The 26010-nt window shown below is 41.4% G+C and overlaps 1 protein-coding gene across 9 annotated transcripts in view; it reads right to left on the bottom strand.

Annotated features, from left to right (window-relative positions):
- Positions 1-3400: 3400 nt before the first annotated feature.
- MYB (MYB proto-oncogene, transcription factor) overlaps positions 3401-26010 on the bottom strand; it is a 42699-nt gene continuing 20089 nt past the window's right edge. For 5 of the 9 annotated variants that reach the window (XM_077352119.1, XM_077352115.1, XM_077352094.1 and 2 more), the window contains 7 exons: positions 20918-21280; positions 19534-19676; positions 17368-17482; positions 17149-17274; positions 14329-14439; positions 12715-12822; positions 3401-4786 (listed from right to left, as the gene is read on the bottom strand). In XM_077352119.1, coding sequence (XP_077208234.1) covers positions 4670-4786; positions 12715-12822; positions 14329-14439; positions 17149-17274; positions 17368-17482; positions 19534-19676; positions 20918-21280 — 1083 coding nt within the window. In that variant the 3' untranslated portion in view covers positions 3401-4669. The remainder of the gene's footprint in view (positions 4787-12714; positions 12823-14328; positions 14440-17148; positions 17275-17367; positions 17483-19533; positions 19677-20917; positions 21281-26010) is intronic. The other 4 variants (XM_077352153.1, XM_077352144.1, XM_077352135.1 and 1 more) reach the window with 1 other exon arrangement.

Here is a 26010-nt window from a genome sequence, read left to right on the forward strand (position 1 = left end):
ATATTGTATACAAAATAAAATAAAAATATAGGTGTAAGGAACCTATACTGGGTACCTGAGAACATGCACACATATAAAAGGTAGGAGGGAGGAAACTGGGAAGTTTCAGGGAAAGGACATACAACATGAAATCCTGAGCCTGAGGTCAGGAGAGCTCTAGGGGCAAACACAGCTGAAGCCCGAGGATTGGAGTGAGGAGCTGGCTAAGCAAGAAGAACAAGCCTGCAAAGGACGGCAAGAGTTCTCTTTAGGAAACTCAGAGTTCAGAGTTCAGACCAGAGAGATTGCACTTAATCAGTTTCTGATGCCAGCACACCCTTCTTCCCTAGGATTTTTGAATGTCATGGCTGTACCCAGGTCTCTTTATAAGATTCCCCAAGTTTCTGTTCTCTTCGGCTCTTAGGCTGTAAAAGGTGGTGCCTACGAAAACAAGTAAGTCCAAAATAAGAGGGGGATCCCACTAACCCGCTGGAAGCAGGGGTGGGGTCCTCAGACTACAGAATCATTTTTCCCCCCCAAGTTCTTCTTTCATTAGTCCAGGAATCACAAGAATGCCGTTCCAGGAACACACGGGCAGTAACCAATATCCAAGGGTTCACACTGATACAGTGAGGAGATATGTGTCCTTCTGATAAAAGTCTGGCCTTTCTTATATTGAATTTGGAAGTGAAATGGCTTTATGGTTGCATGAAGAGCCTTTCAGGCCTTAAAGGTGCTAAAAGGCACCTGGATACATTGTGTTCCTCTTGTTTAGCACCAGGGCAATTTCACACTATAGAATTTTGTTTAAATTTTGGCTTCAAAAAATAATTCAATGTCACCCTGAAGTCTTTGGCTGAGCAACAATTACCTTGTGGATGGTATGGACATCCCTTGAGTACGACTAGTCCTTCAGCAATATTGGATCGCTGTTATCCTACCTTGCTTCCTCTGCTCTCTGTTATAAACTTTGCTGGGGGACAGAGCTCTCAACTACATTATAGCACTATCCCATCCTTCAATCCAAAATATACATGACTCTCTTCCATTGTTTCCCCATCTACCGTGAGGTTGGTTAGGTTGAAATAAATGGATTGGCCCAAGGCCACCTGTGAGCTCTATGGCTGTCGGATGTTGTGAGCCTGGAATGTCTTGATCACTAATCCAAAAGTGGAATAGGATGCCTAAGGGGGTAGTGAGCTCCCCCTCACTGACAGTCTTCAAGCAGCAGCTGGACAGACACTTATCTTGGATGCTTTAGGCTGATCCTACAAGGAGCAGGGGGTTGGACTAGATGGCTTGTATGGCCCCTTCCGACTCTAGGATTCTACCCGACAGACCTTGCATATATTCCCAGCTTCTCCTCTGACATACATCCTGTCTAGTTACCTTGAACAAAATACAGCCCAAGTAAAACAAGCTTAAAATCCACTGATTTCCAAAAATGCATATTCCACACTGATTTTAGGATCAAATCCTGAGCACTCTGAAAATCAATGTAAGGTATTTGGCTATGATTGGGTTTCATAGCTTTTTAACTTGGGTGGACTATAATTTCTGCCCCTTTGCTGAATTTATCTGATTACAAACTTGTTTAGGGTAAACCATATTACTGAAACATGAAAGGAGAACAGAACTGAGCAGAATATTAAGTTGTTTCTAAATCAAGTCTAGTTAGTCAAGCAAAGGCCCCTGATGTCCTAAACTCTTATCTGGGTAGAAGCACCACTTAACAGGGTGGGACTTTCTTCTGAATAAAAATGCACAGGGTTCTCCTGTCAGTCATTTACTCCAAATCCTACCACAGATTGACTCTAATTCCAGACAATGACTGCTTGCTCTACCAAGGGACAAAATATACAGGATTAAAAGCAATATTTAATAATGAACTCTGTTTACCTCATATGTGGTCAGTCATTTCTCAGGGCCGTAATAGAGGCACTTTTGCTGCCTATGGAAGTTATATAACCTCCATATATCCTGCTATCCTAAAGAGACTCGAGGAAGTAGCTGGAAAATGGCCAAGTTTTAATTAAAGAATGTATTGCACATGCTTTTGGCAAACCTCTGAGAAACACATCAGATTATTCACAAAGACACAAAGCTAACTTGTACTGAATCAATTTAGTTTGGTATCATCTATTCTAATTGGCTGTAAACACAGAGAAAGTTCTTCCCTATATCTGCTATCTGAATTCCCTTAACTAGAAAGACCAGCGACTGAAACTTGAACCTTCTTTATTTAAAGCACGAACTGAGCCATGGATCTTTGCCATATTCACCTATGCCCACATCTTTATGGAAACAAAATAAGTTCAGGCTCTGTGAGCAGCTCACATTCCCATTTGGCTTCTGTTCTTTTCCTCTGGAGGCAAAGGACCTCTTCAGTAGAATAGAGGTGACAATGCTCCATGATGCTCCATTGATAAACCATCTTCTTTCTTTTCCCTCAATCTGCATTGTGCTGCAAGCTAGAACTGGAGCTGATGTGTTTGTAAATTGATGCTTATTTGACTTTTTGTACCAATACAGAATCAGGATCATAGCATAGTCAAGCAGGCCATCTAGTCCAAGCCCCCTGCTCAATGCAAAATCAGCCAAAGTATCCATGACAAGTATCTGTCCAAGGGCTGCTACAAGACTGCCAATGAGGGGGAGATCACCACCTTCTTAGGCAGCCTATTCCACTGCTGAACTACTCTGACTGCAGATTTGCCTGATACCTAGCTGATACTGTTCTAGTTTAAAGCCATTACTTCATGTCCTATTCTCTGCTGGCCACAGGAACCGCTCCCTGCCCCCTCCAAAGGACTGCCTTTCTAATACTTAAAAGAGAACAATCCCAAACTTTTTTTGTCCAGGCTGGGCATTTCCAAGCAGAGGGCCATGGCTTCCTTTACTGAACCAGTACAGCTTGTGTGATGTCTCCCTCTTTTCCTGCTGCCTTTATCTTTTTCTAGTGTTGTCATTTTTTCCAGTGAATCCTCTCATGATGTGACCAAAGTACAATAGTTGCAGTTTATCATTTTAGCTTCTAGGGAGAATTCAAGGTTGGTTTGACCTATAACTCACCTATTTGCCCTTTTGGCAGTCCATAGTATTGGTCTGGCATCCATACACGGCTATAAAACTATGAAAAGCAGATGGGAACATGTTCCATTATTTTTTTAGAAATACGAGCATCAACCCGGATTCTGCTTGCATTGTGAGTGTGCCATTCATTCTTGACAGCCACGTGCATACAGTAAATCAGAAAGGCCTTTTAATCAACTGGACTTCTCGGGCAAATGAATCATTAAATTTAGGGTAGATTCAAGACTGCTGATTTGGGACACAGACACCAAACAGTACTTTTGGGTGGTAGCAAGATAGCTCTTTTTACAAATAACACTCAACTCAAGTGCAAGAGATTAAACAAATGTAAATTTTTACAAAATGACACGCTTTATTTATCTACAAGGCAGTACAGTGTATTATAAAAATCTTAAGTGCAGATCAGAGCTGCACCTAATTCTATTAGTTAAGGCAGCAAAGTTAGAAAAGGGAACAACTTTCCGTAGAATTGGTAAAGGCTGGCGACGGCAGTCCAAAAGATCATACTTAAAAAAATAATGGATTTTGCGTATAGAATTCAAATTAGGGAATATATAGACTAACAGTAGACATCAGCAGAAGACACAAGCCAAGTTCTGTTCTCCCAAATATTTGGAATTTGCAATCCTAGTTGCAAAGTCATTAGAATATATAGAGACATGTACATAAAATCTCCCAAAAAACCCCAGTGTTTTGAAGCATTGCTTGTAAAAGTGAGGAAATGAAATCATTTTTTCCAGAAACGCTAGTGCATAGTCAGATCAGCTAGCCTCCAGGCTTTCTTCTTCTCTGGTACCCCTTTACGGCTCTTTTCCCCACTGTAGCCCATCTGTATGCTGTAAGACTGTAGCAGCAAAACAAAACAAACCCACAGTATCCATTTGGCATTTACAAAATTAAATTACTGAATAAAAATATAATTTGTTCTCATAAAAACTATGTTTCATACAGTAATAATTTTAAAAAGCAAGCTAAAAAAAAACTCAACAGAACACGCACACGCACATAAACAAAACTATAGCTCCAGTGAGTGGAACCATGTTTCCAATGGCACAGATGTGTGAACCCCGGCTGTCTGGCTTTGGCCTCCCACATCCCCACCCTCTCCTAAATGTTTTTGCAGAATTTTATGCCAAGACATTCGTTCAATGATTTAAAATAAACTGTTGATAGTGAGTGCCAGCTCTTAAGATAATAATAATAAAGACATTTTGCAAAAACTCCTCACTGGCATGGGAACTCCTCATTAAATTAATACTGGTGCATTTGATCTCCCAATATTTTCTTAAATCATTTGAACTTTTTTTTAAAAAATCTGCATTCATATTATTAATTGCATCAAACCTAATAACTTAGGCAAGCTTCATTAATAAACAGAGGTTTTTTTTAAGTTGGATGAAATCCAACTTGAATAGATATATGCTTTTGTGACTATATGCACTTCGTGCTGCTCCCAAATGTTGTACCACCACAACAACAATAAAAAGGCTTTTCTCCCATTCACACACAAAAAAAAGATTTCCTATACAGGAATGGTAAATCCTAAATCAACTGGAAGTGTTTTGAAATGAAAACATAATGCTAGCTGGAAGACCATTTACATGACCAGAGTTTGAGTGGAGAATGCATTCATGTATTTGCGTCCTGGGTCAGAGAAGGTCAGCTGGTCTTCTGTCTTTCCACAGGATGCTGAATCCCATGCATTGCTAAAATGCTTAAGAAAGAAAAAGAAAAATTAGATTCTTATTCTTAAAGGATGAGACATAACCCAATTCTTTCTGCATATCTAAGTGTGCGGATTCACTGGCCCCAATCTTCCTCAGAGTTCTTGTTCCATAGATTACCTGAATCCAGAACAAGAGTAGCTCAAGAGCAAAGCACTGGGAAGTGGGATTAAAACTTTTTACCAATCAGAGGGAGAGTCACTTCTCCCACTGAAAGTACATATACACTCTCTTTCCACTAGCTAACCATCTTGCTCAGCAATTGTTACTGGGTCTCCTACACAAATCTCCTTGCTACTATAGCATACTGTTTGCCAGAAAATGAGCATTCAGTTAAACCATTCCTTATGGGGTCAAAAGGCTTCTGTTAAGATTCACAATAAACATGACAGCTTAGAATCAATTTTTTCCTGGTCAACATTTCAATGTTTATTTCACTCAAGTCCAGCCATTTGAATGCACACAAGCCTTTCTCAGTTGGTAGTACAGAACCTGTACCCAAATGAAAAAACTATTCTGAATCAGCTTCAACTTTCTTTTATCAAATGGAATATGAAGGCTTTTTACTTGGACATGCTAGGCAAATTTAAAAGCAAGCTAATAATGACATCTTTTAAAAGAATGCTGTTTATGCATGTCCACAATGCATCTGCCTATGTTCCCTGGAGAACACTCAACAAATTCCAACTGTTAATTGTCCCTGGCCCCAGGGAAGTACGCTTGGCCAGGATGTTTTCAGTCCTACTTGGTGAAATAAGCTCCTAGAGGAGACCAGCACGCTGTGAAAGCTGGCCTAGTTCTACAGGGCATGTAAGACAGAACTCTTCCACCGAGCTTTTGGTTGGGGCCAATAATCTGGTAACATCTATGCACCCCTCTCCGACAAAAAACACCCCTTTTGGTAATATCTGACCTGGGAAAAACCTACCGGCGGGGATGAACCTTCTGGATGACAATAATTTTAAATAAAAATCAACACTGCCTTATTGCTATGGAGAAATGCCAGAACATCCCCCCCCCCCTTTTTTGGGATTCCTGTTCTTTAGGACTTTATTTCTGTTTGGATGGATTTCTGAGACACTGAACATGGTCCCTGGAGCAAAAAAAGACATTTTGTGCTAATGGTTGACTTAAAAACAAGGTGCTCAGATCCCTGTATGATCAGAAGGCTGCCCAATCACCTGGCCCCCGCTTCCTAGCTCATTCCCTGACTCCTCCCTGCCCTACAAAGGCCTCCAGGGTGAAAATGTCCTCGACAGCTTAAGGGAGCTTTATGACACTGTGGGGTGGACTAGGGCATTAAAAAAAACTTATTTTGCAGGAAGGCGGGATTGTGTGGAATGCAATTCCACCTTCCAGTAAAATAACACACAAACACATCCCATATGGGGAACCTTCCCACCACCACTGTGTTTCCCGGGGGAAACATTTCAGCACCGGAGAAGATCTGGCACTGAAATGCATCCCCCGTGGGAACACAGCAAGCTGCGGAATATGTAGCTCTGCAGCAACGCACTGGTAGCAGCCCGGAGTGGCGCTGCTGGTGTGGAACCAGCCCCAGTGCCTCATTAAAGTGTCATATTAGATGATCACCAGATTAAAACTTAAAATGGTATTTCACCTTAAATTAATCTTTGCCTGTAGGGCTGAAAACACTTAGTATTAGTCACCCTTGAATGTAATCAGTTTTTTGCAAATTTGCTTGGTTGGTTTATATATATAAACAGGTTTTCATATGCTGTTTATTTATGTTCTAATAACAAGACTAATTGGATCCAGCATAGGAATAGTACTTGACTGCCTGGTAATAGGTTTTTTAATTGCCTAGGTACTTTTGATAATGAGTTTCTGAGTTCTGACTCAGCAGAGGGCTTCAGTAGAATCCAAGAGAAAATGAACAGACATGGGTCACATATGAGTCTTTATGAAATCTGCCCATTGGTCCAGCAGTACAGTCTACTGTGGCAGGCACTGGCTGTGCTAACCTTCAAGGCTCAGACTATTTCTCATCACTTGCAACCTGATCAAAAGGGAGATGCTGGGGACTGAGGCTGCAACCTTCTGCATGCAAAGCAGATGCTCTACTAGGCCCATTATGGACAGAGGGGAAGGTCCGCATTCGGGGTGGAATGGCGTCGCCTAAAATCACCGATAACGCACGGTGCCGGCTGCAACTGGCCGCAGATTTGGGCCAGGCCGCAAAAAAAGCCGCGTTAGCGAAACGCGGAAGAAAGCGCAGCTTCTGGGTGACCGGGGCGCAACCAGAAGCGGTGCTGGAGTCACCGCGTGCATAATCGGTTACTCTGGGTTTTGCCGCCGTTGTGTCTTATTCTATGCGTAAGCGGTTTGCTTTGCTTCTTCACCCTCCGCGTTTTCCATGTGACTCGAAATCGCCGTTTCGGCGGCCATGCATAATGGGCCCTACTGAGACACATTCCTTCCTGAGAGACAAATGCCATTATGGAAGCCTTTCAGGCACTTGTAAATGTGGAGCCTTGGCACGTGGAATGCTTGCCATCTAGGACTCTGGTGCCAAACTTTCACATCTTAAAACAATGGAACCAACTGGCCAGATATGAAGATCATGAAGCAGCTATATGATCTGCAACTGTAATGTTTTATAGATTTTCCATAATCCACTCTGGGTCCAATTCTTGTAAAAGAAAAGTGAGGAAGTCTTTATTAAAATAAGCAAACATGCAAACTGAGCCAGACAGAAAGCTGGCATACAGAAGCTCTTGTCTAGAGGCTGCTTCTTCTGATGGCAATGTGTGGCATAAACAACAGCCTAGTTTCATTATCTATGAGATGCAGAAGTGGGTAGAGATCTAAATACATTGCAAAACACCAGAGAGATAGTAGCTACCCTGTTTGTCACTACAACATTCTGGGATTCTCTCCATAGATAAACAACGGTTGTTGATTTATGAGAACAATCCTAAATCAACTACCTTATGCCAAGTCTGGATGATACTCCCCTTACCCTCTTCCTGCACATAGAGAAGGAGAGATTAAATAGCCCTGTCTTTACCACCAAGCATGCCTGTACCACCTCCAGCATCCCCATCCCCAGTTCTCCACAAATGGGTTATCCCTTGAATAGTTACATGTAACATCTAATGCACACTGCCTAACAAATTCCTGGGTGAGAATACTGCTTTAGAAAAGTAACACTGGCCCAAGTTAATAGTTATGATTTCTCCCAGCTATTAGGAAAACAGTAGTTGTGCTCTACCAAGTCTGAAGCCTGGTTCTGAGGACATTCATGAGAGTTATCTGGATTCTGAAAACTGTGTCTCATGTCATCATACAGCCAATTGTGCTGCTGATGCTCAGTTAAAAGGAAGCACTGCCTCCTGTAGAAAAACCAAGCACCAACGTTCAGGATGCAGAATCACGCAGGACCAAGTTCAGAATTAAATTTTGCTAAAAGCTGAAACACAGGATGCAGGAAAGACTAATGACCCCCTCCCAAACTCTTAATCCAGCAGGCGTGGCCAAACTGTGGTTCTCCAGATGTCCATGGACTACAAATCCCATGAGTCCCTGCCAACACCGTACTGGCAGGGGCTCATAGGACCTGTAGTCCTTGGACATCTGGAGAGTCACAGCTGGCTACCCCCGCTCCAGTGGCTGCTTGTGAGGGAGACTGAGGCCCACAGGAAGACATCATCACAAAGCAGGAAGCCTTTATTCTTTACAGGGAAGTGTTCTGCACCACTGGCCATTTGGTAGCCACATGCCTGTAGCAGACATCCCCTACCTCAGCCTGGCAATGATCGTAAGTAAGAATGCAGGGCCTGCCTCTTTTTACACGCCCCCCCCTCATGTCACAAAAGCCTTCTCCATAAAGACTAAAGTGCGAGCCAGCAGCAGTGGGTCTAAACTCCTCGGGATGGCACACATTTAAAAAACCTTTCATTATCACGCTGATAATATTTCTTAAGCAATAGTTTTATTCAATCACAGGAAACCTGCTAGAAACTCTTAGAACTTATAATAAGAAAGGCAGGCAACTTTCCATAAGCCTAAATTCATGTTTAATCCTCAAGACCTGGTTTATTTTCAGCCATGTTGGTCCTGGTTAATTTTGTTAGACCAGTAATCCTACCTGCACATCCTTCTTCTGGCAGCACAATTATCTCACTTATCCTGTAACGTGCCTTCTGCTGCCCCGGGCAGGAGCAAATGGTAAACAAACTATCAGGGCTTTAACTGGGATATCCAGTTGAAGCACTTTAAGTAAAAGTGAAGCCTTTAGGGGAAGGAGAGCACTAAAGTCACCACCTACAGAAATGCTGATTTGCACACTGTGATCTTACTATCAGGGTGTTATTCCAGCAAAGCAACCTCTGTGAAAACATAACGCTTGAATGTGTAGTATTTACTTATGTTATTCATTTATGCCCCGCCTTACTCCTCAACCGGGACCCCAAGTGGCTGACAACATTCTCCTCTCCTCCATTCTATCCTCACAAGATAAGGTAGTTTAGGTTCAGAGAATATGACTGGCCCAAGGTCACCAATCAAGCCTTAGTGGGGACACAACACTCTCAACCACCCTATCATGCACAGGAGTTTTCTGAATACGAACATGGAATACACACAGCTTAATTATGCCAGCAGAGTGAGGGACATATTCACACAGCTTTATAGGTAAAGGTATTCCCTGTGCAAAGCACCAAGTCATGTCTGACCCTTGGGGTGACGCCCTCTAGCATTTTCATGGCAGACTCAATATGGGGTGGTTTGCCAGTGCCTTCCCCAGTTTTATACATAGGTTCAAATTTTGATTGTGTTTAAAAAATAAACTTCAGAACTGGATGATGTCTTAGGCGAATATAAATGGTCAACTGAACTTACCACATACACCAAGACAACACAATCACTGGAACTAACAACATTAACAACACTATCTTCTAACACAGTATATGCCATTAAATGACAACAGTGCTCTAGTTCTCTCCATAACGCAAACAGGTCAAATCCTACGCCAAAGGATAAATCTGACATCAAGAATCACAAAATTGAGAAACCTGTAGAACACTTCAACCTTCTAGGACACTCAATGGGAGATCTCAAAGTAGCTGTTTTACTGCAAAAGAAATTCAGAACCAAACTGGAATGGGAGATTGCTGAGTTACAAGTTATTACAACACTCAGGACAGTGGAGCCTCCAGGGCTTATCAGAGATATTGGTTTCTTATAAGACATTCTAACATCATTTAGTTCTTGCATCTGTTTGTAAACTTTTATTATGCTGTATGCTGATCTGCTGCTATTCACAGGTCTTACCAATTGCCTTAATCCAGTCTTAGCTCTAATTGGCCCTTCTTGGCAATATCCTTCTTACCTACTACCTATATATAATGGTTGATTTCAATGTATCTGAAGATGTGTATATTCACACAAAAGTTGATACTCAGAATAAACCTTTGTTAGTCTTAGAGACGCCACTGGACTCCAACCTTGTTTGGAAGTTATTGTGATTACTACAAATGAGCAGAATGCTGCCCTGCTTTACAATGAGATAACATATTGAAAACAGAATGGCTGCCAAAGATGCTTCTGGAGATAAAACTCCTAAGAATTGTTGTTTTTATACCCTGCTTTTCACTACCCAAAGGAGTCTCAAAGTGGCTTACAATTGCCTTTCCTTCCTCTTCCCACAACAGACAACCTGTGAGGTAGTTGGGACTGAGAGATCTGACAGGACTGTGACTAGCCCAAGGTCACCCAGCTGGCTGCATGTGGAGGAGTGGTGAATCAAACCCAGCTTTCCAGATTAGAGGCTGTCGCTCTTAACCACTACATCAAGCTGGCTTCATGTCTAGTGTGACTGACTACTTTTCACCTCAGTAATTTTGGGGACTGAGAACTGCAGACCACTGGGGTGGAGACAGTGGGTGCCTGATGTTCTTAATACTGTATTTTCACAGAGGCTTTATCCAGTAAAACATCCCTTGCCCATAGTATCAATTTGATGTATAAGGCTGCAATCCTAAGAACACCAGAATTTAAGCCCCCCTGTCTAAAATGGTCTGAGAGAATGCACAAATTTGTCTTGCACTGAATCAGACCACTGGTCCACCAAGGCCAGTATTGTCTACTCAAGACAGGCAGTGACTCTTCAGAGTTTGAGGTCTCCTTCCACGTGATCCTTTTAGCTGGAGCTGCTGGTGATTGAAGCTGGGGCCTTCTGCACACCAAGGCGATGCTCTAGCAGTGAACTACAGCCCCTCCTCCACAACTTACCACTGAGTAAACATGCATAGGTTTGCATGTTGAGTGACAAGGTATCATGGTGGTTCTAAAAGCAGAAGCCGGCTTATCTTGCTGATAGTCACAGTCACGTATCTGAGAGGGGGCAGGGTAGGAGTGGTGCCCACATAACCTTGTACTGAGTCTGCAGATCCATGGCTCAGGGTAACTCCAAGATTTCCTAAAGTGTGTTTGTGCGTGTAGTTTTTTTCATTAACCATTCATCAGCTTTAAGCTAACAAATAAAAGACTAATGCAAATTTCAAGTTAAGGTAATAAACTAATTTTACGTCATTCACTTTAGGAATGATCAGTCCTAATGGACTTATTTGCCTAAGCAACAGTAATAAAATAGACAGCGTATTTCTTGGCTCAGCATTGTAGAAGCAGAGGTGATTTATTTACTGATGTTCAGGAGAGGGCTGGATGTGCAATCCATAGTTTTTTACACATGATGGTCTTCACTATTGCCTCTTGGAATCAATTTGAGAAAAAGGTTACTTAGCTTTGCTTAATTCTGAGTGCTGTTGTAATTCTTTGCTCTGGAATTTTTGGGTATCCCTGTGACGAATTTTAATTGTGGTAGGCTGACCTGAATGCCAATCTTGGCTTAAAATCAGCATACAAATATAATAAATACACATTGAAGATTTTCTTAGGCACTTGGCCAGAGGGCAATTATTAGCATATAAGTAAATGTTTTCCTATTTAATTGTATGGCAATATAAGTCAGTGGCAAGCTTCTGTGTCCCACGGCCTACCAAATCCCACAATCAGAAAGCACTCGCATCATTCTTTTCTTGGAATGTCAAGTGGTCATTCATTACTTCAGAGAGAACAAATCTAACTTAAAAAATGGAGTGCATGGACCTTCCTTCCTTATTCAGTGTTTGACTGCATGGACATTCCACTGATGGAAGAGAGAGAAAGGATGAACATGCCCCATTCTCTTCTTGACTCCAGACTCCTATCCCAATTGCCTTTTTAACTGCAAGGCCCCCACCCCACTGCAACATCTTTCCAGGAGTCACAGAGGGTTACTGTACAAAGGGGAAAGTATGGAAAGATCCCCTTCTGCTAGTGAGAAGACTGCAGGAGCCACCTTGGCCTTGGCTATTACTTCCACTGTGCTGTTCCAGATGGCCTTCCCTTTCAACTGAGCTGAAATACACATTTGCAAAGAAATGAATTACTTGCACATAATAAATACTTGCCAATGAAAATTGGTTATGTACAAGTGCATACTTCACTAATGTAAAAATGAAGTCAGTAGTAACAGTGAGGGGGGACATGTCTGTCTTTATTTCTGTTGACAGGATGCTGAATGGCTCCTCTTGAGACTTATAGAAGAAAGGAATGTAACCTATGAATGACTGTACCAAAATGTCAGCAGGTCAGCTACTCTGTTTTCCTTACAGCTTCCTGCTCTTTGATTTTTCCAGTTTGAAAATGGCAGACCCAACAGCAGTCAGTCTGAACACATACTTTAGTCAATTGCAACTTCAGTGTTTTTTTCACTGCACAATACAGCAAACCCTTCCATTTTAGAACTGGGTCTCTTAGTTGTAATAAACACCCTTACTGCATCTGAAAGCATAGTTAAGGAGATCAGTACTGTAAATTATTTTTTAAAGTTTTCTTTTTTTGTTGTTGTTACCTGAAGTGGACTACCTGATGATCTATTTCTATGCAGCGCAAACAATTTGTGGGCATTCTCCTCTTCTTCTGATGGAGGCATCTTTAAACCAGAACTGGTAAGAAGATTCTGAAGACAAGCACCAGCAGTAGCCATTATAAAAGGGGGAAAAATTAATTAATTAATTAATACATCAAATGAAGGAAGTAAGAAAAGATATGAAGGGCAGTTACATGAAAAGGTTAATACTGTCATTTGCTGAAAGATCTTAGCACAATTATCTGGAAAGAGGTTCCAAATGAGATTATATTAGATATACATTTGGGAGAAGGAAGCAATCTGAGTCCAGGTTCAGGATGTTGTTATTTGCTCAACACGGCCAAATTTGGGATTGGAGGGATTGTGAACATTCCTCCCTTCTTGGAATACTCTTTATTTATCTCCTCCTGCCACATTTTTTTCAGGGAGGGAAGAGGCTGAAAAAAGAGCCAATAGTATTTTCAATGATTCCACCACCCAGAGAGCAGGGGGCAATGTTTCCCTGAATGTGAATGGCTCTGTGATGCCATCAGAGGGGCAAATATGACAAGCTACAAGATACTGCTACTCAAGAAAAGTCACCACATAATCTTTGACTGGCTGAGGTCAGAGTTTCAGGAACAAGAAAAGGTCACGAAAGATAAAAATGGCAGTTAAATAATCACTGAGCAAGACTGCAAATACCTGTGAACATGCTGGGAAAGTGTAAATGTTTAGAAGTTTTTTCAGGAAAAGTTTCAAGCAGCTGGAAGCTCTATATTTTTCACTAAAAATATTTGCTGGGAGATATTTACCACAGCACAATGTATATATACTTGCTTAGGAGTAAGACCTTTTGAAATCAGTCAAAGTTACTTCTGATTAAAGGTGCAAAGGACGGTTAAGCATGTCAGCATTACTAATTAAGTATAAGCTTCAACCTAAGCAGCTTGTTGAACTGAAAACAATCATACAACCACATGTACTACAACGGGACTTTAGGCCTCTGGATAATAATACCTACAAACCAACAAAACTAAAACTCATACACACACTGACTGAACTTAAATCACGAAAGTGAAATACCAGTAACTTAGCTTAAATTTAAATGAAAAGTGTTCATTACATTGTACTCTCATGATTACTAAATGATGCCAGTGCTTGTATGTACTATACAAAAGAACGTGATCAGGGTAGCAAACCCTATCAGGGTCAGAATTTTGCTTCAGCACCTTGAATGTAACTAAAATATGATACTTTTATGTACAAAATATGAAGAAGTAAAAACTGGGCACAATCCAGTCAGTGTTAAATATTTTGCAATTCCACTCATTCGGTGGAACCATTGCACACATATGTCATCAATGAACTGCACCTGAGTCAAGCACTTTTTCTTTCTTGCCCTTCAGAAGAGATCAAACCAGGCTGCCACAATCTTTATACTTTTCACCCCTTTTCTGCAGTGCATCAAAGCTGTAAGTTACCACACGGCAGCAGTCCAGTAGAAATGTCTTACTGAGTCAGATTTGGTGCCTGAGCTGTAACTTCCCCTTCTTCAAAATGTATGTTTCCACCCCCCCCCCCCCCCAAAGCAGGATCCATGACAGTAATACATACCGGTATATCTTCCATAGCTGATGTATATGTGAAAAGCTGCGTATTCAGACCTTCTCCTTCCCAATGGTTTGAGCAGAAGACGTTTCCAGCTTTACCTGTTGGAGACTCCACCTGGAAGCAGAAAGAGAACCAGATTTTAAGTAGTGACAACTGACTTTCCCATGTCAACTTAACAGCAAACAGATTTCCAAATGAGCTCGGCCAATACTTTAAATTAGATGTTCTTGTTCTAATAGTAAAACTATGTACAATGGAACATTGTGTTCAAGGATTTGATGCTGGGTATTTCACTCAGGGCCTTTTCGCACGGGGATCTTTGTTGCAAATTGTTTGCGAAATGAAAAATCGCCATTTAAAATAGTGGAATTCGTCGTTATGCATACCTGCCTTTGTAGTGGAATCAGTTGCGTTTTTTAGCGTTTCCCACAGGCTTCCGGTCTCGGCAGAAATCGCTAGAAAGGAAGCGCTATTGCCAAGCTCGTCCCGCCCCTGGCCGTCAAGCAGCCAATGGGCAGCCGTTAGCATGCTCCCAAACAGCCCCTTTCCCTTTAAGAAAGGTTTTTTTAAAAAAAAAACCCGACCCATAGCAACGAATCTAGGTAGATTCGTTGCTACGGAGAGACCCATCCAGCTGCCTAACGTGAGCTGTCGTTTGATTGTATGATCGTTTGCACGCTGCCTCGAGTGATAAAAAAAAATCCCCCCCCCCTCACGGTCCCGATTTTCAGCTGAATTTATGTGTAAAAAATAAAGGGACTTTATTTCAGCAAACGGGCTTTTATGTGGTTTGTGCTTAGTGACTAAAGGTGAAGGACTGAAGCCAGGGAAGCCTCTAAACAGAAAGAGGCTCGCTGGTGCGTTTATCCCCGCTCGCTCGGAGAAAAAAAAATGGCGATCGCTTCGCCGGAAGTTTGGAAGAGAGAGTCAGGGGGAGGGACTTTGAAGAACCAGCAACAATGGTAACGCACAGGTCTTTAGCGCTACTGTTGCAGATTGGTTGCAGGAGTGTATCGCTATCCGGAGGGTGAATCCACTTTTCTGGATTCCCCCGAAAGCGCTACAACGAAGCGCTTTTTGCGGGTCGGTTTCAGGATTGTTGCAGATTGTCTACGACGTCGTGGGTTATGGCAAATTAGTAGCGTTTCCAATTAGCAACCATTGTGCTATTTTGAAGCCGTGCGAAATGGCCCTCAGTCTTCTTAGAAGTCCTGATGGAAATGCTATTTCACACCAGCCATCAATCAAAATTATTCCATGGAACTACATTTGGTTGTTGAGACTTTGTTAAGACAACTTCTTGAAACTCAACCCTCCTGTGACTAGGTAGGAAAGGCCCCAGCAAGGAAGTGTGATTCTCCAACCTGGATGGGGTGCAACTATCAGTAGCACACTCCACCAGGAACTTGGGGCGTGATCTTTGACACCTCTCTCTCTATGGAGGAACAAGGCACAAGAGTAGCAAGGCTAGCATTCTTCCACCTGCACAAAGCTAAGCTTCTAGTGCCCTGTCCCCAGAACACCTAGCTACAGTGATGCAGGCAATGGTCACCTCTAGACTCACTCTGTGTAGGCCTACCCTTTATCCCTGACCCAGAAACTAATAGGTACAGAACGTAGCAGCCAGGGTCCTCATGGGAACACGGGAGGGCCCACATTCGGCCAGTACTCCAACAGCTGCACTGGCTGCCAATTGAATCCCAGATAGGCTTAAGGTCTTGGTAATTACCTTCAAGGCCATACATGGTCTAGGCCCAGCGTACCTGAGGAACCGCCTCTCTGCCTATGCCCCTCCCTCTGAGAGCATTATGCTCCACTAATTCCAACCAGTTGGTGATCCCTGGCCCCAAGGAAGAACATCTGGACTCAACCAGGGTCTCTCCATCCTGGCCCCCACTTGGTGGAATGAGCTTCAAGATGAGATCAGGTCCCAGCAAGGCCTACAATAGGGAGTTCTTCCACCAAGCTTTCGGTTGAGGCCAATGAGCCAATATTATCCTCCCCCACCAGATACAACACAAGGCAATCCCAAGTCCAGCCACCTTATCAAGTGCCAGTGTATATGATTATACTGTTAACAGTTGGATGATTATAATGTTATGAGTTATAAATTAAATGTTAATGGGTTTGTTTGACCATTTTATAATGTACAAAAAAAATTGGATGGAATTGTGAACTATGAATTTATATTGTAAACTGCCCTGAGCTGCAAGGGACGGTGGTATAGAAATGTAATAAAATTAAATAAATAAAACAACAGGGCCAATTACACATAACCTTTTAAATACTGCTTCCTATATGGTAGTTTTCAATAACCGTATAGGGTTGTGTTCAATAACTGATTCACACTATGGGGGAAAAATTATCTTTGATGTATGCAAAAGATTAGTACAAAGGCTAATACCAGCTAATTTTAATAAGCAGACTTCAAAAAAACAAACAACTGTTAACCACACACACAAAAAGAGAACAGGAAAATTAGAGCTGTCTCAGACCAATGGTCCATTCAGCTTATTATCCTGTTTCCCATAGTGCTGTGCATGGATGGTTCCTGCAGCATTTCAGAGGAGTCAGTGGCTGCTCCAATCATGTTTGCTCCCAGCCCTCTAAAGCTTTCAAATGCTCTGAATATGTTGATTCAGTTTCTGACCATCTTGTCCATCAGTCATTGGAATTCCTGTTCTTAATGGATGCAGCAAGTGCTTTTGCTGAACTGAATTTCTCAATTTATTTATTTAGTAGCAGCAAGTTAACTGCAGACCTTTCTTGGCAAACAGTGCTAAATATAACAGAAGTTTTAGTTAAAAAAATGATTTGACTTGCCTCCTGCTTGATTTTTTTCAGCAAAGGGGATCCATTTTCACGGAGGCCAGAGACAATGCCTGATTCATCAGACTCTTGTTTGATAACATCCTGCAGGTCATCTACAAGATGACTTGGAGTCTGAGGCTAAATGGAAGAAACAAGCACATAGTAAGGCAACATACAGCATCTTCATATGAATCCTATTCATACCACTGGCTTAAAATTGAAAAAAATTACCAGCATCTTTAAGGGTCCGTATTTGAATTCTTGAGCTGCCAGCGCATTTTTAAATGGAGTGGGTGTTCTTGGAGAACTCTCCAGTATTGATCTTTTGATAGCTGGAGTTCGGAAACTGAAACAAAATTGTGATCATAAGGGGAGAAAAGGGGGCAATTACAGAGAACGATCTAAATCACTTTGCTGTGATCCTAGTGTGGATTATAGTATAAATAAAGAGAAGGAGATGCCTGCCAGGAAGTCCCAAGTTCCAATTTCACCTCAGTCACACCTCATTGGGCGCTTTCTCTCAGACTCAGCCCCATTTTGAATATGGCCATGAGAATACTTCACAATGTTCTTCAGACTATTGTAATAACATATATGAAGCACTTTTGGTGCTAAGGAAAGATAACATATAAATATTCATATTGTTTTAAAATCTAAACTTAAAATAGTGTGGCCAACTCACATTAACAAATATCTCTCTTCTGTGAAAAAAGTACACATTGCATTTATTTATTTACACCCCAACAGGGACCCAAAGGGGCTTTACAACATCATTCTCCCCCTTCCATTTTATCTTCATAACAGCTGTCCTGTGAGGTAGGCTAGGATGAGACTAGTTATATATAACTAATTAATTATTTATTTGATTTCTATATCCACCCCTCTTGGCATGACCATCTTGGAGTGGTTCACAACATTTAAAACTGTACAAAGATGTAACAATAAAAGTATAAAATCCAATATAAAATCCATCATAACCAGTCAACAATGTAGTATCTATCTGGTGCTTCTGAGGTCCTGCTCATTGCTTGCTTCATGCATTTGTGTGAGGGTCTGATAGGTGGTATGTCCTCACTGGCCCCAACCAAATGCCTGGTAGAAGAGGTCCAGCCTGCAGGCCCTGTGGAACTGAGCCAATTCCAACAGGGTCCTCAGCTCTTCCAGCAGCTCATTCTACCAGGTAGCAACCAGGACAGAAAAAGCCCTGGCCCTGGTTGAGGCCAAATGTATGCCTCTAGGGCAAGGGGTCACCAGCCTGTTGGAATTGGCAGAACAGAGACTCTTTGGGAGGAGGGAGGTATAGCCAGCTAGGCAGTCCCTCAGATTTACTGGGCCATCATGAATGGCCTTAAAGGTTAATACCAAAACTTTGAACCTAACCTGGAATTCAACTGGGAGCCAGTACAGCTGCCTGACTGGTCAGATATGGGTCCTTCAAGGTGTTCTAGTGAAGTCCTGAGCCACTGCATTCTGACCCAGTTGTAATTTCTGGATCAAGCCAAGGGCAGGCTGACATAGAACAAGTTACAGTAGTCTAGCCTGGAGGTGACTGTTGCATGGATCACTGTAGCTAGCTAGGTGCTCCAGGGCCAGGTTATGTTCACCAAGAGGGGTTCCTAGTTCAACATCCTAATGACTATATCGTGTTGGCTTATTTCACAAACATGAAATAATCTAATCTTTAAGCATATTTCTTTTCCTGTATTCCAGATGTTTTCAAAATAAAGAGGACGAACATCATTCCAAAGCACAATATAAATAACTGGACAAAGCTGACTAGACAAAATGTTTGAAAATCTGATCATGTCAATGGAGTGTGGTTTGCAATGGGTTGCAATGATTCACGTGTTAATGCATATGCAGAGTGAAGATGCCCAGCTGTGAAACCACAGTTTGTACAAAGAAGTAGTAGTGATAAGACACAGCTCTAGACAGAAGTCCTGAACCCTTGCAAGAACAAAAGTCATGAGCACCAGCGATACAGTGGTGGAGGGTGAACCATGAACAAAGGCTCAAGCCCCAGCTCTGCCATTCAGGAGCTGCATTATCTTGGGTCAGTCACGCTCTCAGTTTAACTAACCGGACAGGGCAGCTGTTGTGCGGATAAAATGTGGATGGGACCTCCACTATGAGCTCCTTGGGAGGAAAGATGTGAGAAAGCCCACTGAATAGACAGATGATACACAGATTGCTCCTTTGCACAGAGGGCTTCCTTATTAACTTAAATGAAAGGAGGATTCCCAAGTGCGTACAGGAAAGAATGGAGAAAGCTGTCCTCTCACTGAAGTATATGGGGAAGCCCTCTCTCCGCCCCCCCTCCTCCCGAAATATAGGAAGAATCCATGCCATTCGTTGCTGTGGTTGGTGTGAGCATTTAAAAATATAATGAGAACTTACATGTTATTTTCCTTTTGTGCCTTAAATGTTTGGTCTCTGTAAAGTGGTGTTGTAACTGTGACTTTGTGAGTACAAAGCGGAGTGGAAGTTAAAGTAGGATTGGCTAAGTCTAGGCCTTCTTGGCTGGATGAGGTGTTCAAGAACTGGAAAAGACAAAAATCAACAATGAAAAGTACAACCATTGGCTTCTCAAAACTATCTTGTTTAGCAAAACCAGAAGAAAGGAGAAAAATAACTGCTAAACAAATGAACAGGAGTGCTTCTACTCTACAATTCATGGTGCAGCATCATGCATCATTACAAGTGTCAGATTGTGGTAAAAGAATTGCGCAATAAACTTTTTGGTTGCACTACTCCTAATGCAAAGGTTTGTATTTCTACAACTTGGCTTATGAAAATATATTTCTTCCGTTTTGTTCCAAGATTCTTTATAGAAACAAATATTTATTTTATTCCATTGAACATCAATGGGAATTTACCTATAAAAGGATGGCTAATAATATGAAAAAAAAATCTCAGAATTTGCCCAAGGAAGAGCACTTCATTCTGGGGCATGGAAAAGACAATTAGATACTTTAAGGGGGGGGGGGGAGAATATGAACACTCCTTTTTCCCTGAGGAAACAAGATTGCTTCACTTTCACAGTACAGTCCTAAAAAGGCACAGGCTTGACTCCCCCCCCCCCCCCAAAAAAAAAAAAGATGCTGAAGTTCGGTTTGCTAAGAATTCTGGTGCTGCACAATTTAGAAATAGCATTTCAGTGGCTTGAGTGATGAACTCACTAATGTAATACCCTGTTTCAAATAGGGCCTATGCGTAAGGCAGAAACCCACAAACCACATGCTCCCATCTCTGCTTGGTCTCACTGACTTTGATGAGACAGGCTAACTGGTTTGCAGACCACACCACACCACTCTTTCTATCCAAAGTAGCCTATCTTACATATAATGGTTAATTTAATAAACAATAATGTATCACAGATTTTTCCTTATCAATTTACAAGGCAATGTGGATAGTATTTATCATCTGTTTAGTCTGAATTAGTGAACCATACTGTGAAAGGGATACAATATAAAACACTTAAAGGAAACAGAAATTATGGTAAATTCTGGTAGCTGGAAGAATTTAAAGCAGAAAGTAAGCAAATGAATAAGGAGCCCCCTTTTATACCAAGAATTCAACACACAGAGAAAAGCAAGTTGTTAGTGAGAAGCTGACAACCTAGACTCAGCAGTGAAGAAGAGCAATGAGTAGATTCAAAATTGAAATGCAATCAGTGAGTGTAAAAGTAATTAGTCATTTGTTCAAAGATTAGTTTATCTACATCATTAACACCTTGCTGACTTTTGAGATTAGTAGCATCTGTGTAGAAATCTTGCTCTACCTGCGAGGGAGAGAATGGCAGGCTTTTGACAGGGGAGCGCTTAGGAGTTGAGCTGCTGACATCAGCAAAGAGGAAGGACTTATTATGGCCACTGACTAAGTGGCTGGGCAGCAGCCTCTTGGTGCGCAGAATGACCAACGGAGCTGTGCCGCACTGTGAGGCAGTCAAAGACTTTGGCAAGCCAAGCCACTCCTGGCTCATCATAGCTTTGCTCCAGTTTGAGAGAGGCTGTCCTTCGGGCCTACATGCATTGGCCTCTGTTTGCTGAAGCTGTGGGGCTTTGTCTGAGGGAGCTTGGCCAGGCGAAGAGTCTTTTTCTTCAGAGAATTCAAAACTGCTGAGGTCACCCCATGATGAAGGATCCTGAAAATAATTGGCGGGAGGCACGAATCTATGAGACAGTATACAAAGCTCCCTCATTTAATCTCCACCCCCACCAAAAAATCCAGCAATATAACACCTTTAATAAAAGGCAATCAAAAGTGAAGGGGCGGGGGGAGTGGTGAGTCATTTTGCATGGGATTCATTTTGACACAGTTCTGATGGTTTCTTAAATGTGAGTACAAAATGCAATGTATCCAAATTAACAGTGGGTTCTTTAAAGGAGCAACTCTTCTTTTCCCTCTTACATGCATGAGACAAGAGCCCCCTCCCCCTCCTTCTGTTACACAAAGATATGCTGTGTGACCCATCTGCTTTCATACCAGTTTGATTCTTGTGAAAAGCTATATGTCAGTCTTTGTGGTGAATGTGTTCACAGTAAGCCTTTGGCTTCCAACTGCATGCTTAAGGAACCCTATATTAAGTTCCTACATGAGGAATTTAGAGTCTTCAAATATCCCCTCTGCCCTTTTGAAGTTTTCTAGAAGTGGATATTTCACAAAGAAGGAGAAACCTGGATAACCATACAAGGTTTAACAAGCTATAAGGAAGTTCCAGCTCCCTACATCATCATTTATAAAACATTTCTACCTTTCTCTAGGGACTCAGGGTGGCTAACAGTGGGTAGAAAATGTATTAAAATCACAAGTACAACACTAACGAAAAGACAGAATAAGAATTACTTACTATTACTTGTATTTGAATTGTTAGCATATGAGCAGAATGCTACAGTGAGAGACTCAGCTTGCCTAGCCACGGGGGCCCTGCATCACTTTAAGTGTGTGTAGAGGGTACCTCACTGAATAGGATGCCTCTTGTCATCTTAACTTGGGAGCTGTCCTCTGACCCTTCCACTCTCTTGTTTTGTCCTCTTACACCCTTCACATGGACTTCCATGGAGACTTATGTCTCTGCAGGTAGATATGCAATGCCCTCAAACTCCCATTCGCATTACGCCAGATTAGCTGGCCATTTGTGATATACAAAATACTTCTTATCTTCTTTTGACTGCAACCTTAATGAGAAATGGATCTACTTGAATAAATGCAAGTTTACCATTTGCAATATACCATACTTCTTGGGAGATTTATTAACTTCACTCAGGATTATACTTCTATGATTGGGCAAAACTCTGCTATATTATCCAAATATCCCAATAAGGTTATGGTAAACAGAGTTAATTTTGAAGTTTAATAGGAATTTTTCTCATTTGTTTATTTTTCTCTTGCTTGAGCACCTGCTGGCCAAAACAAAAGATACTTGGAATTGGCTTCACTGCTGGTCCCAACCTCTAGGTGCAGAAATAATTTTTTCCCTTTTTCTCATTCTTCCTTTTGAATTGCTAAACTACGGGCACAATGGTATGCAATCTTAGAGAAACTTAATGGAGATAATTTCAGTGTGTGACTTTTTTAGAACTGAGCACCAGTTCAAGGAGCAAAAAGCTAATTTTTCATAAAATGCTCTATGACCTTCAAGCCCTGGAAATGAGATCATGAGATCAGAAAATGCAGACGTTAAAGTATAAAATTTAATTATTAGTACACTGACAAATTCCCAGTTGGTATACATAAAAGGACAGGAAACTGCAAAAGGGATGATTGATGCCTTAAGAAAGCTCTATGGAGATCAAGATCAGTCTAGCAAGATTTCTTTGTTTCAGAGAACTTTTCTCAATTAGACTACAAGAAAGTGAAAACAAAGATATAGAAATGTTACTAAATCTAAATGACAAGCTTGCAACTGCTGGTAAAGTGCTAGATGAGGGTTCACAAACTGGACTGTAGACTCCTTTGGGTAGTAAAAAGCAGAGTATAAAAAAACAATTCTTCTTCTTTAATGGGAAATATTCCAAAGTGGAGGATGTTCTTGGTCTGACACGAGCAGAGTATCATGCACAAAAGCAAGAATGACTCAAGTAACATCATCTGAAAGGCCAGGTCAAGGGTAGGAACTAAGCCAGTTGACAACAGAAAACTCAACCCTAAAGACAAAAGAAATGTCCCTCAGTGCTTCAAATGTAACAGACCAGGTCATATCAAGAAGGAATGCTTGCTTAATAGGAGAGCAAATTACAGGACAGCAAACACAGAGCAAACACACTCAAACACAGAGTCAGAAGGGTTTCTTCTAAAGAAAGCATTTTAATCATTGCGGATCTCATTTGGTGCAAACAAATGAAAATCACAAACATTGGGTAATTCAGGGATGGCCAAACTGCGGCTCTCCAGATGTCTGTGGACTACAATTCCCATGAGCCCCTGACAGCATACAGCATGGCAGAGGCTCATAGTAATTGCAGTAATTGCAGAGGACATTTGGAGAGCAAAGGTTTGGCCACCTCTGGGCTAATTGACAGTGGTGTATTCCATACATATGACACCAGTCTTTAATTTGTTTGATGAAATGGACACCTGGCTAATGGAGATCAAGTAGACACCCAAGGAAAATGAAAAGTTACACTAAATTGCCAAATAGGTGATGGTGGAACTGAAATCACTGCAGATAATCTTTTATATGTTCCTACTTTAAAGGCAAATTTGATAAGCATGCCTACACTCTCAAGAAAAGAATTTGCCAAAAACTTTGAGAATAATGTATGTACTGTCTTGGGCCAAGGTGAACTATATTCCATAGGTACTTTCAGAAATAGAGCCTTTGAGCTAGATTGCCAGGAGCCAAATGCATGTACAGTCAAGACAACTGCTGACCAAAAGTCTCTGAAGCTTTGGCATAAGAGATTTCTTTTGATGACGCAGAAGCCATTTTGAAACTACAAACAAAAGACTTGTTAACAGGCATCAATGTAAGTGAGTGTGCCAATGATAATCACTTGTGTGTAAGTTGTATGAACAAAACGGAAACTCGGTCTTTTATTCTCAAACAAAGCTAGAAATGCTCTAAACAACCACTTGCGCTAATTCACATTGATTTATGTGGGCCTATCAAATCAAGCTGGAAATAGCACATTGATTACATTTTATTGATGATTCTTATGTTATTTGCTGAAGGAAAAATCACAAACTGACCAGAAACTGAGAAGCCATGGTTTCTAACAAATTCAATAGAAACTCCAGATCATCCAGTCTGATAATGGTGGAGAATACATGTCTAAATTGGTGCAGGCATTTCTAAGGGAACATGGAATCCAGCATAATCTTGCTGTAACCCATAGACCAGAACAGAATGGGCTTGCTTGGAACAAGAATAGGTCTATAATGAACATGGTCAGATGCCGGCTAATTGACTCAGGCCTTCCTGACAGGCACTGGGGAGAAGCTGCAATGAGCAAAGTTTACCTGCAGAACAGATTGCCAAAAAAGCCACAAAGAAAACTCCTTATGAGTTATGGCAAAACAGAAAGCCAAGAGAAGAACATTTTAAGAGTACTTGCCCACACATCAAAAGAAAAGAGATCCAAACTAGAACTCAGAGCTGAAGAAGGCATCTTTGTAGGCTATTTTCCAGAGAGCAAGGGATACACAATTCTAGACCCAGATACTAACTAAATTTCTACATAGTACAGTTTGATGAGCAACCAAGTAAGAACTAGGTTACTGTGACCAGAGGGAGATGACAACAATAACCAATTGATGGTGTACAAAGGAAGATTTATACATGAAACAACCACCAGGGTTTACAGATGGGAAAAAAAACTTCAGAAGGGGCATTATGGGTTTAAACAAGCTGCAAAAATGTGGTCGGACAAGGCAAAGATAGAAGATGCACAGTTATTCTGACCTAAATTGATGATCAGATTATTAAAATTAAAATAGCTGTGCTGAGATTAACTAAACAAGAAAGTAGAAGCCAGTTTGACTACCCCTTACCTAGGCAATGCTAACTTTAACTTGTAAATTCAGACTGAATGGGAACCAGCTAGAAGTTATCTTCTTAGTCAAATGCAGAAGATAATGGAACTATTGCAAACTATGGGCCTGCAATCCAATCCCCACCACCATGGAATCAGGCTTCTACAAAGAAAAGGTACCAGATGAACTACTGCCAGACAACAGTGGCTATAGAGCCACAATAGGCAAGCTTCCTTACTTAACAATGTCAAGCCTTGACATTGCAACAGCTGTAAATATATTACATGGAAAAGTTTGCACATCCACCACAAAGGATTGAACTACAGGACTGGACCGTGATTGTCAGAAACCAATAATTTTACTTTACTGGGATATGCTGGTGCAAACTGGGCTGGAGAAAGATCAGATCTGCTACTGGTTGCGTAGTTTTCTATAGGAATGGTGCTATAATCTGAGCAAGTAAACAAGAAAATGTAACAACTTCTGAAGTGTGCAGAGAATTAGAGTGGCTTATAATGTTACTGGAAGATTTTGGAATTAAGAAACTTTTGCCAGTTCAACTGCTAGAGGATAACTAGAGTTGTATAGCCCTCTCTCTTTCAGAAAAGAACAGTGTGAAGACAAAGCACACTGGACTTAGGAATCAGTATGTAAGGTTCCCGAAGGGGCAAGGAGTTGTCAAGCTACATTACTGGCCCACTGAGAAAACAATACAAGATATGTTTACCAAACCATGACCAAAAGATAAATGCCAAGGCCTATGAGCTAACCCTAACACTGTGAACCTTGACAGCACACAGCAGACTTTCTCAACCAGAGTTTTGTGAAACTCTGGGGTTTCCCGAATGGGTGTGAGTTAATTAATATTAAATATATTTTAATATACATTTACCAGGTGAT

The sequence above is a fragment of the Paroedura picta genome, chromosome 1 (assembly GCF_049243985.1).
Source record: "Paroedura picta isolate Pp20150507F chromosome 1, Ppicta_v3.0, whole genome shotgun sequence".
NCBI lineage: Eukaryota > Metazoa > Chordata > Lepidosauria > Squamata > Gekkonidae > Paroedura > Paroedura picta.